We start from the raw sequence: 13851 nt of genomic DNA, 5'->3' as shown, positions 1-13851 counted from the left end.
CCCGGATGAGGAGCAGGAACCGGCTCCTGGCTGTATCTCCCCTATCCTTTTGATAATCACCAGGGTAAATATTACAGGGAGCTGTCTTGCCAGTTCCCATCTGGAAAAATAAACAGGAAACTGAGTGGATAAATCTAACCATCACTTCAAGAGACAATCCCTAGTCACAACGTCCAGGCCATGCGTGGACTTTCTCCCTGAAGCAGAGATAACCGAGTTAGAGACCGACTTTCCCCGTGAAATACCGTAACACCCACGCCCCGGTCTCCCCCCCCCCCCCCCCCCCAACCCCCGGCCTCCCTTCTCCGCCATCCGGAATCCAAGAAGTTTCCTCCAGGTCCCCTTATGTCACCCGCGTTTTTGTGAGTTTTTGCCGGTGGGCCTGCTAGTGGGATCTGTGGGCAGTGTGCACCTCGGCGCGTCCTAAGGGCCCCGTGGGTGGCAGATGGGACGCGGGCGACCCCGCGCCAGCGGAGCCCCGGATCCAGGCCGCGGGGCTCGCTCCCCGAGCTTCCGCGGCTCCCCGCGCGCGGGGCCGGGTTCTCGCCCGCTCGCAGGCCCGTCCGCCGCACCTCCGGGCCCCGCATCCCGCCCCGGGCGCGCTCCCTACCGTGGGCCGCTTCCACTCGATGCCCCGGGTTTTGCTGGAGTAAGGTCCCAACTCCTTGAAGCCCAGGGAGGACGGCAGGGCCGGGAAGGAGGGGTCCTGGAACAGCGCCCCGGCCTCCAGGCACTCGTCCCGCAGCGCCGCGTAGTCCTGGTTGAGGTACTTGACCGCCCTCTCGTGCGAGCCCAGCCCCTCGGCCGCCTCCCGGTCCTTCGCCAGCTTGGCCGCGATGCCCGCCATGGTTGGCCCGGTGCCGCCGGACGAGCGAGCGAGGGTCTCGGCTGCGGCTATGAGCAGCGCTCGGCAGGGGCGCGGCCAGGTTCCGGCGCGCGGCAGCGGGACTGTGAGCTGCCGCCGCCGGCGATGATTCACCGGGTCCGGCAGCGCCCTCCGCCCGGCGGGCGTGGCCTGGCCGCTCCCGGCCTGCTCGGCGCCCCTCCCGGGACCCTAGCGGCCTGCACAGCGCCAGCCGGACGGCGGTGGCCCGCGGGGCCGGTGCTGCCACCTGCGGACGGCTCCCGGGATGGCCGAGCCGGCCGGCTGCGAGCATCCCGGGCGTCCCGGTGGAAAAGCGGGGACTCAAATCCAGCCTCACTTTAGCCGGTTTCCCACTTGCTGGAGAAGGCTGGCGAAAACCCAAGGCTGGGGCTATCCTGACTCTCCAGGAAACACCCTGTGAGTCAGAAGGGGAGAGAGCTGGAGGAGACGAAATCAGCTCTGTAAGAAGGTGGTTTCTCTGCTATAGACCCCATTTGACAGATGGGAAAACTGAGCAACAGTGAGGTTAGACGACATCACCCGGTGTTGCTCAACTAGTTTGGGGTGGAACAAGGACTCCAAGTTACCAGAGGCATGTTACAATCAGAAGGCTACACACTGCTACTGGTTAGCTGTATGATCACAGATAGCGGGGCCAGATTTGGCAAATAAAAATATATCCACTTGTAATCAGATCAGATCAGATCAGATCAGTCGCTCAGTCGTGTCCGACTCTTTGCGCCCATGAATCGCAGCACGCCAGGCCTCCCTGTCCATCACCAGCTCCTGGAGTTCACTCAGACTAACGTCCATCAAGTCAGTGATGCCATCCAGCCATCTCATCCTCTGTCGTCCCCTTCTCCTCCTGCCCCCAATCCCTCCCAGCATCAGAGTCTTTTCCAATGAGACAACTCTTCGCATGAGGTGGCCAAAGTACTGGAGTTTCAGCTTTAGCATCATTCCTTCCAAAGAAATCCCAGGGCTGATCTCCTTCAGAATGGACTGGTTGGATCTCCTTGCAGTCCAAGGGACTCTCAAGAGTCTTCTCCAACACCACAGTTCAAAAGCATCAGTTCTTCGGTGCTCAGCCTTCTTCACAGTCCAACTCTCACATCCATACATGACCACAGGAAAAACCATAGCCTTGACTAGACGGACCTTTGTTGGCAAAGTAATGTCTCTGCTTTTGAATATGCTGTCTAGGTTGGTCGTAACTTTCCTTCCAAGGAGTAAGCGTCTTTTAATTTCATGGCTGCAATAGGGAAGAACAAATATGACTCCATATTAGATCTGTTGTGTTGCCTGTGCTTACTCATATTGGTTCTGCATCTTTTGTTTAAAAAAAAAAAAAATGTTGCCTATAGCCTGAAATATATAGGGGAGCCTAGTTTCAGGGCTCTCACCTAAAAGAGTCCATTCATATAGAGATAAAAATTTGGGGAACAGAGAATAACATTTGTTTCATTGAAGATTTATGGGAATGTCTTGACCTGACCTACATGGACAGCTAAGAAAGGAGTCCAACACCAAGAAGTTTGCAACAGCTAACCATGTCCCTCCCTCAGCTTGCCTTTAAAGGTGCTTTGCTCAATCCCTTCAGGGAGTTAAGGGCTTTTTAACAATGAGACACCCCGGTCTCCTTGCATGACCCTGCAATAAACCTTCCTCTGCTCCAAACTGTTTTGATTTATTTGGCTTCACTGGGTGTCAGGCACACGAAATTTCATTCAGTAAAACACCCAGCTAAATTCGAATTTCAGGTAAACACTAATGATTTTTCACTATACGTATGTTCCAAATAGTGAATGGTGGCATACTTACACTAAAAAATTATTTCTTATTTAAGGGAGCAAAATTTGCCACCTCAAAATGTCTTATTTGGCATGCGGATTATTTTGAGCTGAAAACAATGGAGGCTCAGAAGACTCAGGAAGAAACTGACCTTCCCGATAATGGCCTGAAGAATTTAGATAAAGGACCTGTTTCCAAAACAGAGCAATCAACAGAGATATCTGCAAAGATTATAGGCTCAGTGTGGTGGGGACCTTCGAGGCCTAGAGATCAGATACCTCTCTGTGTCCCATTGTCTCTGTTGTTCAGTCGCTAAGTCCTGTCCAACTCTTTGTGACCCCATGGACTGCAGCACACCAAGCTTCACCATCTCCCGGAGTTTGCTCAAACTCATGTCCATTAAGTCGGTGATGCTATCTAACCATCTCATCCTCTGTCACCCTCTTCTCCTGCCCTTAATCTTTCCCAGCATCAGGGTCTTTTCCAGTGAGTCAGCTCTTTGCATCCAATATTTTGTGGCCAAAATATTGGAGCTTCAGCTTCAGCATCAGCCCTTCCAATGAATATTCAGAATTGATTTCTTTTAGGATTGACTGGCTTAATCTCCTTGTAGTCCAAGGGACTCTCAGGAGTCTTCTCCAACATCACAGTTTGAAAGCCTCAGTTCTTTGGTGCTCAGCCTTCGTTATGGTTCAACTCTCACATTCATGCATGATTACTGGAAGAAACCATAGCTTTGACTATATAGACCTTTGTTGGCAACATGATGGCCCTGCTTTTTAATATGCTGTCTGGGTTTGTCATAGCTTTCCTTCCAAGGAACAAGCATCTTTTAGTTTCATGGCTGCAGTCACCATCTGTAGTGATTTTGGAGCCCAAGGAAATAAGTATCTCACTGTTTCCATTGTTTCCCCATCTATTTGCTGTGAAGTGATGGGACCAGATGCCGTGATCTTGTTTTTCTGAATGTTGAGTTTTAAGTCAGCTTTTTCACTCTCATCTTCCAACCTCATCAAGAGGCCTTTTAGTTCCTCTTAGCTTTCTGCCATTAGAATGGTATCATCTGCATATCTGAGGTTGTTTATATTTCTCCTGGCAATCTTGATTCCAGCTTGTGATTCATCCAGCCCAGTTAGTATATATATGTGATTTTGGTGACAGGAGATGAGTGTAGTCAAGCCCACATTTTGGCAGAAGGTTTCTGTCAGTCACCAGGAGCAGGTGTCTCTGTTAATGACTTTTGTGCTTTCCTAGATATAGGGAATGGCAAACAACTTCAGTATTCTTGCCTTGAAAACCCTGTGAACAATATGAAAAGGCAAAATGATAGGATACTGAAAGAGGAACTCCCCAGGTCGGTAAGTACCCAATATGCTACTGGAGATCAGTGGAGAAATAACTCCAGAAGGAATGAAGGGATGGAGCCAAAGCAAACACAATACCCAGTTGTGGATGTGACTGGTGATAGAAGCAAGGTCTGATGCTGTAAAGAGCAATATTGCATAGGAACCTGGAATGTTAGGTCCATGAATCAAGGCAAATTGGGAAGTGGTCAAACAGGAGATGGCAAGAGTGAACATCGACATTCTAGGATCAGCGAACTAAAATGGACTGCAATGGGTGAATTTAACTCAGATGACCATTATATCTACTACTGTGGGCAGGAATCCCTTAGGAGAAATGGAGTAGCCACCATGGTCAACAAAAGAGTCCGAAATGCAGTACTTGGATGCAATCTCAAAAATGACATAATGATCTCTGTTCGTTTCCAAGGCAAACCATTCAATATCACAGTAATCCAAGTCTATGTCCCAACCAGTAATGCTGAAGAAGCTGAAGTTGAATGGTTCTATGAAGACCTACAAGACCTTTTAGAACTAACACCCAAAAAAGATGTCCTTTTCATTATAGGGGACTGGAATGCAGAAGTAGGAAGTCAAGAAACACCTGGAGTAACAGGCAAATTTGGCCTTGGAATACGGAATGAAGCAGGGCAAAGGCTAATAGAGTTTTGCCAAGAGAAAGCACTGGTCACAGCAAGCACCCTCTTCCAACAACACAAGAGAAGACTCTACACATGGACATCAGATGGTCAACACCGAAATCAGATTGATTATATTCTTTGCAGCCGAAGATGGAGAAACTCTATACAGTCAGCAAAAACAAGACCTGGAGCTGACTGTGGCTCAGATCATGAACTCCTTATTGCCAAATTCAGACTTTAATTGAAGAAAGTAGGGAAAACTACTAGACCATTCAGGTATGACCTAAATCAAATCCCTTAAGATTATACAGTGGAAGTGAGAAATAGATTTAAGGGACTAGATCTGATAGACAGAGTGCCTGATGAACTATGGACATTGTACAGGTTCGTGCACATTGTACAGGGTTCAAAACCATCCCCATGGAAAAGAAATGCAAAAAAGCAAAATGGCTGTCTGGGGAGACCTTACAAATAGCTGTGAAAAGAAGAGAAGCGAAAAGCAAAGGAGAAAAGGAAAGATATAAGCATCTGAATGCAGAGTTCCAAAGAATAGCAAGAAGAGATAAGAAAGCCTTCCTCAGCGATCAATGCAAAGAAATAGAGGAAAACAACAGAATGGGAAAGACTAGAGATCTCTTCAAGAAAATTAGAGATACCAAGGGAACATTTCATGCAAAGGTGGGCTCGATAAAGGACAGAAATGGTATGAACCTAACAGAAGCAGAAGATATGCACAAGATCAAATGGCCAACATCCGCTGGATCATTGAAAAAGCAAGAGAGTCCCAGAAAAAGGTCTGTTTCTGCTTTATTGACTATGCCAAAACCTTTGACTGTGTGGGTCACAATAAACTGTGGAAAATTCTGAAAGAGATGGGAATACCAGACCACCTGACCTGCCTCTTGTGAAACTTATATGCAAGTCAGGAAGCAACAGTTAGAACTGAACATGGAACAACAGACTGGTTCCAAATAGGAAAAGGAGTACGTCAAGGCTGTATATTGTCACCCTGCTTATTTAACTTCTATGCAGAGTACATCATGAGAAACGCTGGGCTGGAAGAAGCACAAGCTGGAATCAAGATTGCTGGGAGAAATATCAATAACCTCAGATATGCAGATGATACCACCCTATGGCAGAAAGTGAAGAGGAACTAAAACGCCTCTTGACGAAAGTGAAAGTGGAGAGTGAAAAAGTTGACTTAAAGCTCAACATTCAGAAAACTAAGATCATGGCATCTGGTCCCATCACTTCATGGGAAATAGTTGGGGAAACAGTGGAAACAGTGTCAGACTTTATTTTTGGGGCTCCAAAATCACTGCAGATGGTGACTGCAGCCATGAAATTAAAAGATGCTTACTCCTTGGAAAGAAACTTATGACCAACCTAGACAGCATATTGAAAAGCAGAGACATTACTTTGCCAACAAAGGTCCGTCTAGTCAAGGCTATGGTTTTTCCAGTGGTCATGTATGGATGTGAGAGTTGGACTGTGAAGAAAGCTGAGCACCGAAGAATTGATGCTTTTGAACTGTGGTGTTGGAGAAGACTCTTGAGAGTCCCTTGGACTGCAAGGAGATCCAACCAGTCCATCCTAAAGGAGATCAGTCCTGGGTGTTCATTGGAAGGACTGATGCTAAAGCTGAAACTCTAATACTTTGGCCACCTGATGCAAAGAACTGACTCATTGGAAAATCCCCTGATGCTGGGAGGGATTGAGGGCAGGAGGAGAAGGGGACGACAGAGGATGAGATGGCTGGATGGCATCTCCGACTCGATGGACATGAGTTTGGGTAAACTCCAGGAGTTGGTGATGGACAGGGAGGCCTGGCGTGCTGTAATTCATGGGGTCGCAAAGAGTCGGACATGACTGAGCGACTGAACTGACTGAGATGTGAGAAGATGCATGAAATTTGGCTCATAAAACCTTCTGAAAATATCTAACTATCTCAAGGCCTGTTCTGCCAGTTTTCCCCAGAGCAGTGAGTGCCTCATTTCTGATCCCTACCCTGAACTTCTTTCAGAGTGTGTTGAAGGTCAGCGACTGCAGTGGCTAGTGGAAACCAGATGGCAAGTGACAATTTTTAGTCAGCATCCAAAATGTCAGTAATCCCTGAGGCTGAGAAAGTCTGGTTTTGAGCACCTTTACCCAGGTTATCTGATTCCAGCTTTTCATTGTTTTTAAGTCATTTTACAACCTCAAATTGTAGACAGCTGTAGCAGTGCAAAATAATTTTTCTCTACATGCAGATTAATTCTGTCCAGTGGGGGGATCTCTCTATCCATCTTAGAGAAGCCTGTTGAGTCCATTTGCACATTCATTTTTAATATTCTTTATTCTTCACTTCATATAAACATGTGGTTCTTTGACTTTTTTATTTGAATCAGTTATTGTATCACTTAGTCGCTTCTTATTTTAGGTCTTCCCTGTAGCTCAGATGGTAAAGAATCATCTGCCTGCAATGCAGAAGACCCAGGTTGGAGTCCCGGGTCCAGTAGATCCCCTGAAGAAGGGAAAGACAACCCACTCCAGTATTCTTGCCTGGAGAATCCCATGGACAGAGGAGCCTGGTGGGTTACAGTCCAAGGGGTTACAAAAAGCTGGATACAACTGAGCAACTAATACTACACTGCCACTAGTTGCTTCATTTAATTAAGTTAAATAAAAAATTTAAAATGTGTCCATTAAAATGGGTACATCTATGAGTTATGATTTTGCCATTTAAAAAAATTATCTTTTAGTTCAAGGAAAGGAGACCAGATAAAGTGGCATTTTAGTCAATCTTGAAGGATAGTTTGAGATTTAAACATTCAGAATTTTTTAGTGAAGCAATGATCTTTAGGGATAGACTTAAAAGTCTTTGGAATTAAAAAAATGTTCCTGGTGCCCTGTGGAATTGAAACTGGTTTCGGGGGCTTCAAGAAGCTCTGATCCTTTAAGTCTCAGTGCAGAAAGAATTCAGCAAGAGGTAAAGTGATAGATAAGAAGTGATTTATTAGAATAGGAACCTTGTGAGGCTTACAAGCGGGGGAGGAGGACAAGAGGGTGCTGTGCATTGAGCACTTAGTGGGCTACAGTTTTATAATCAAAGGAAAAGCAGGGAGGAGGGAAAAACCACCTTCTTCCTAATTTTTGAGTAGATGTCATGTTTCCACCATCAGTTCCTCCTCCAGGTTGGGCAGGGGAGTTTTCTTGCCCCTATGTGGCCAAACCAAGACTGTCATGGCACTATGAAAAGATTATTTCAGGTCTCAGTACACTCAGGCCTTTCACTTTGAAGAGTCGCCTTTCTGTAAGTTATTATTATATTTTTTATGTGTGCAGAGAGCGTGTCCTAGGGGTCATTAACTTATTGAGCTCACTGGTCATGTGTGGGTCTCCTGCCACCGCTGTTTTATTGTTTTGGGGGTATGTCTGATGCTTCTGTTGCATGGTTTTGTTACTAAGCAAGCCTGCTTGATTTTGTGGTTAAGCAAACCTGGCTTTCTTGAGTGATCATAAACTTACTGTGGTCTCCCAAAGCCTCCTAAAGTTGCTTCTCTATCTAGTGATATAATCTCATAATGGGATTTCAGAGCTATTTGATTATCCTACTCTGTCCCTATCAGAGTTAGATGAAGCCTAATCACTTTGCCAGGGTCTGTGCCTAAGCATCCTTTCATAGTCTTCAGTATATTTTACTGCTCTGTGCAGTGTAGACGTTGATAGTAATGCAAATAATTCTTGTCTGTGTATATGCAAATGAATTTCTTGGGATAGAAGTGCAATCAACCATCTTTCCTCCCTCAGTTTTGCGTATATTAACAAATTCCATTTAGTATTCCTAATTGTTCTTTCAGATTCTCCTTTGAACTAATTTTTCAAGAACATATACTGGTTCCCTCATTTGTTCATGAGTTAAATCAAAACTAAATAAATAAAATGGGTAAGAAATAGTCAAAGAAAACAGAGGCATTTTTCCTTGGATGGGCATGTGCGCATGCGCCGTCCTGTCTGACTCTTTGCGGCTGCATGGACTGTAGCCAGCCAGGTTCCTCTCTTCTTGGGCTTTCCCAGGCAGGAATACTGGAGTGGGTTGCCATTTCCTTCTCCAGAGAATCTTCCCAACCCAGGGTTTCAACCCGTGTCTGTTGAGCTGCACTGGCACGTGGGTTCTTTACCAGCTGAGCCACTGGGGAAGCAAGAGAAGGATATTGGGCAGGTAACACTAACTTCAAGTGTTTGCAGGATTGTCCTGGAGAAGAGGCAGCGTATTCATTCTGTGTTGCTTCAGAGGGAGAAAAGGAACTAGTGGCAGATTTAAAGGGGCATGGATTTTAATTCACCATGAAAACTAATTAAATAGTGGCTGGAGCTGTGCCATGTGCAATGGGCCACCTTGTGATGCTGGGAATCTAGCACCACTGGTTGTGTTCAAGGGGTCAGGAGTTCCCCAGCTTGGTGAGTATCAGAATCACTTGGGTAGTGTGTTAAAAATACAGATTCTGGGCTGGGCAGCCAAGGCTCTGTAGGTCAGAAAGTGTTTGGTCTTTAATGATTGAGGGCCAGCCAGTTTGGGGTCCCTCTGCCAAAGGGGGCTCAGCGATGGGGGGTGGTGACCTCTGGGGTCCTTTCATAGCCAAAGATTCCATGACCAGAAGGTTTGCTGACAGGCGGTATGAGCCAATGCTGTCGCTACTTTCCCATCATCAGGGTGCCAGCTTCTTCTTTAAAGTCAGCACTGACGTTGATCTTGAGGGCCACACATCTGTTTTATAAGGGGTGGGGGGTTGCATTCGAAGGAACTACTTCTCTGCCCCTCAGAATCTTTTGGGGACTGCCTGTTGCTCCCCACTTTCTAAATTTCCTGGAGAGGAGGAAGAGCCATAGGATATGTGAATTGCATTGGCTGCACGAGTATATTTTCATATTTGAGGACTGAGCCCTTTGCACCAAGTGCTTCAGGAGTGGACTTCCCAGGCACGCCTGATTTTGTGGAATCAGCCTGCACTTGGTTTGGTTTTGTATTCACCGACTTTACTCCTCCTCCTTTATCTATTCTTGTCCTTGACCAGCTGTTCAGGAGTCCATTTCTTACCCTCTGCTTGACCAAACTTTATCAGGTTTCTCTCTGCTTCCAAGCCCAAGCCAACACAGAAAAAAATGGACCGGGCCCCCCTTATCAGCTTCTCCCGAGAATATGCTGACTCCAGCATGACCCTTTCCTATCCGACCCGTTCTTTCCCCTTGTTTGTCTGGCTTCCCCTCCAAACATTCTGCTTATCTCTGTTGCCCCTCCTTTACTCTATTAAACACACACACACACAAAGTCCTTTTTTGTTTGATTTTGAGACTGTTGCAGCTTTCTGCGACCAGGGAGTTCCCCTGATTGCAACAGCCTTTCTTTCTGATTAGTCTTCCCTGTCTAAGTCTGAATGTGTTTCATACACTACCAGCACTGGGCTTTGCTTTCTGTATGCTTGGGTGAAATGGGGGACACAGGCATTCATTTCTAGCTCACGGGTTTCTGATGCAAGAGTTTCATGAAACCATGCCAGTGGAGAAGAGAGGGAAGAGACAGCTCTTCATGGAAATTGTTAATTTCCTGCACTATTGAATTTCCATTGGGGCACTGAGCTCTGGGCTCTTGAGAGAAAGCTCGTGCACCCCTCCAGCAGCCAAGTGGGCAGACTGCTTCTCCAGCCGACTGCTGGAGGACAGCTGGTTCCAGGAAGGCACCTTCTCCCGGTCAAGTGGCTGAGGTCCCCCAGGCCTTTTAGTGACAAAGGCAAACCAGCCCTAACAGAAGTTCCCTGCAGCCCTTGGCAGAGGAGCCTCCTTGTCACCCTGGACTGCCTCCCTCTGGGCTGGTGCAATGCCCAATTTTCTCTGCAGCCCTGGCAACTGATTGGCCAGCCTTTAGGGCCTCTGCACACAGGACTCTCACAAAGGAACTCACATTTACTTGTAATTACACACGGTGATGATCACGCCCACCATTGGAAGAGATCCAGTTTTTAAAACCTGAATAACCACTGCCCTGTACTTCTCAGAGCCTCTCACATAATGCTATCTCGCTGGATCTGGAAAAACCTCATCTCTCTCTGACCACACAATCCCTTCCTCAGGGCTCATCAGCACAGACATACATACACCCCACCAGCCTCACCGATCCAGTGAGTCACCAGTCCTGAGAGCAGGGGTGAGTCAGTGCTGCTGGGATTACCCAAAGCTGCCTAGGGGTGAAGCACAAGTCTGTGCATCAGCAGGAGTGTGTGTGACAGAGAGAGAGAGGGAATGTGTGTGTGTGTCAGAGGGCCACAGCAAAGGAATTTCTTTTAGTAGGTTTTCTTTTCTTGATCAATATGTTTTTAATTGAAGTATAATTGATTTACAATGTTGTGTTAATTTCTACTGTACAGCAAAGTGATTCAGTTAAATCTATATATACGTTCTTTTTAAAATATTCTTTCCCATTATGGTTTATCATAGGATACTGAGTACAGTTCTCTGTGCTACGTAGCATGTGCTCAGTCACTCAGTGCAACTCCATGGACTGTAGCCCACCAGGCTCCTCTGTCCATGGGATTCCCCAGGCAAGAATACAGGAGTGGGTTGCCATTTCCTCTTCCAGGGGATCTCCCTGATCCAGGGGTTGAACCTGCGTCTCTTGCACTGGCAGACGGATTCTTTACCACTGAGTCACCTGGGAAGCCCTGTCCTATATAGTAGGACATCCTTTCCTAGATTTTTTTCCTGTAGGTTATTTTCTGCAAGTGAAAAGAAGAGAAAATAAAGCACCTAGGTCATACCAGCTCCACAGCATGGCTGCTTGAGAGGTGACAGGGGCACAGTATGAAGGTCCTGGGGACACTCTTCCAAGCCAACTTCTTAACTGACCCCTCTATGTGCCAGGCTGATCTCCGCTCATTATACACGTTTGCACATTTAAATCTTTAATTGGTCAGGGAGATCTTATTTCGTCATTTGACAGACGAGGAAACTGAGGCCCAGGAGAGTGACAGCTATTATGTAATAGAGCCTTAGTCCTGTCCAGTCTCTTTTCCTGGCTTAGGAGGGCAAGGGGCCGCCTCTCCCTTAGGACTCAGGCTGAGGCAAAGTGAGTTCTGTCTTCTCCTCAACTTTCAGGTCCGTGATCAGAATCTAGCAGAGAACAGGGTGAATACGAATTCTGCAGTGTTAACAACATATGGTTTTGTTTTAGAGATTTCTCCTCGCTGGAGCTGCCGCAGACCTTATTCTTTCCTCATGCTTGTCCCATGAGGGTTGGAAGGGCCTGCTGGATTCCATCGAGCGGAGGGGGTGTCCTGTGTGTTTCCAAGGACTGGGCTGGGCCGTGCCTGGCAAAGCAAGCTTCCAAAAGCCCAGTTTCCTGGGCCCTTTGATGATTTTATCAGTTGGCTGGAACTCCGAGGTTCCAAGGTATTTTAACCGACTCTTGCCAAGAGGCCAGGGAGGCAGGGCTGCTGGTACCTACCACACACCATCTCTGGGAGCAGCTTCCATAGAAGGGGTCCCCTCGTGATAGCTTTGCTGATGATGTTATATCTTGTATTTGTGGGGTCCTTTGGAGTTGTCAAAACACTAACCATCAATTCTCTCATAGCTTCAAATGGGGAAAACTACCTACGTCACAAAGTTCACAGAGTTGTTTGTAAGCGTCGAATCGCAGTGTGTGTGAAATTGCTGGCACTGGACTACCTTGGCCGATTCACCAGCAGCCGCACACCCTTGTCTTCAAGCCCGGGGTGTCCTTGACACTCTGGGAGAGATTCCTCTATTTTCACGCCGCCCGTAGCAGGGAAGGACCGCAGGGCGGGTGTTCTCTCCTCTGCTGGAAGCAATAAGCTCCAGTGTCTGCACCACAGGTGCTGGGAGGGGGGCTGGCCCCAACCATAACTTCCATCAGCAGAACCTCTAAGCCCCCCACATTAATACGTTTCTGAGCTGGAACAGGGGACTTATTAGGCAAAAAAGCCTCAAGACAAGGCCCCAGCGCACCCCACTATACCTACCACCCCCATCTCCAGCCCTAAGTTCTTTTATGTAGAAATTCTAGAACTGCCCCACGTATGCTCCAGCTCAGACGATGAGAAGTGTGTACTCGGCCCCCTCTGCCCTCCTTGTCTGCAGGCTTGGTGGCTGCCGTGTGGTTGTCCCCACCACGCCCACATGAGCTGTGACAGAAACCAGCTTCCCCAGTAATGTGTGGGGCTGTTCAGAGCAATGAGTAAACATCACCCATGCTCATTTGTTTACACTGGGATGTGGGTAACTGCATCTTGAGAAGCCTGGCTCTGTCTGGTCTCTTGGATTCATTACTTCTCCCAATTCCATTCCTGTTTTTTTCAGCCAATTAGTTAACAGGCTTGTTATTGGAGAATGAACTTGAAAATGTTTCATAACCAGTGTCTCCAGATACCCACCCTTTGGAAGGGAAGCTGGTGGCCGCACTGATCTAGCCTCTGCTGGGTTAGGTGGTAATCCTACAGTGCGTGGACTGGGTCGACATGGGGCTGGGGTGGGTCTGGGGACTGCAGACTGGGCTAGAACAGTGAGCGGACATGGATGGGGCTGGGGCAGCCAGTCGCCAATCCTGCTCATTGGACAGGATACAAGGACAAGGACATAGCCCTCTCTCCTAATCCCTCTGTGTTAGTCGCTTGGTCATGACCAAATCTTTGCGACCCCATGGACTGTAGCCCATCAGGCTCCTCTGTCCATGGGATTCTCCAGGCAAGAATACTGGAGTGGGTTGCCATGCCCTCCTCCAGGGGATCTTCCCAACCCAGAAATCAAACCTGGGTCTCCGGCACTGCAGGCAGACTCTTTACCATCTGAGCCACCAGGGAAGCCCCATGCGCCTCCACATTCCCCACACTCTGTTACAGATGCTACTTGGCAGTTTTCGGTATTTTTTTCTCCTCTGTGCGATATCGCATCCACCTGGGCTCAGGCACCACTCTCTTGCTGTTACTTTTTACCTTCTTTCTCCTTTAGGCACAGGGCTCGACCTAGTGACATCTTGTTTTTGCTGTCATCCAATTTATTCCTGGGACCTAGATTTAGGAACTTTTCCATTTCCCCACTCCCTTTGGCCGCCCATCAAGGCAACGTCTCAAAATGATCATGACTCAGTGTCAACACCAGGAACTTGAGTGTGGATCTGAGGCAAGTGTCTTAATCTTCCTAAGCCTCAGTTTTTCCGTCT

At 47.5% G+C, this 13851-nt stretch overlaps 1 protein-coding gene across 1 annotated transcript in view; it reads right to left on the bottom strand.

Annotated features, from left to right (window-relative positions):
* The window catches only part of CAPN2 (calpain 2), a 58284-nt gene extending 57279 nt beyond the window's left edge, over positions 1–1005 (bottom strand). The window contains exon 1 of the mRNA XM_027564533.1: positions 611–1005. Coding sequence (XP_027420334.1) covers positions 611–847 — 237 coding nt within the window. The 5' untranslated portion in view covers positions 848–1005. The remainder of the gene's footprint in view (positions 1–610) is intronic.
* Between the last annotated feature and the right edge of the window lie 12846 nt (positions 1006–13851).

This window comes from Bos indicus x Bos taurus, chromosome 16 (genome assembly GCF_003369695.1).
Source record: "Bos indicus x Bos taurus breed Angus x Brahman F1 hybrid chromosome 16, Bos_hybrid_MaternalHap_v2.0, whole genome shotgun sequence".
NCBI classification, from domain to species: domain Eukaryota; kingdom Metazoa; phylum Chordata; class Mammalia; order Artiodactyla; family Bovidae; genus Bos; species Bos indicus x Bos taurus.
This window is presented reverse-complemented; position numbering and strand designations above follow the sequence as displayed.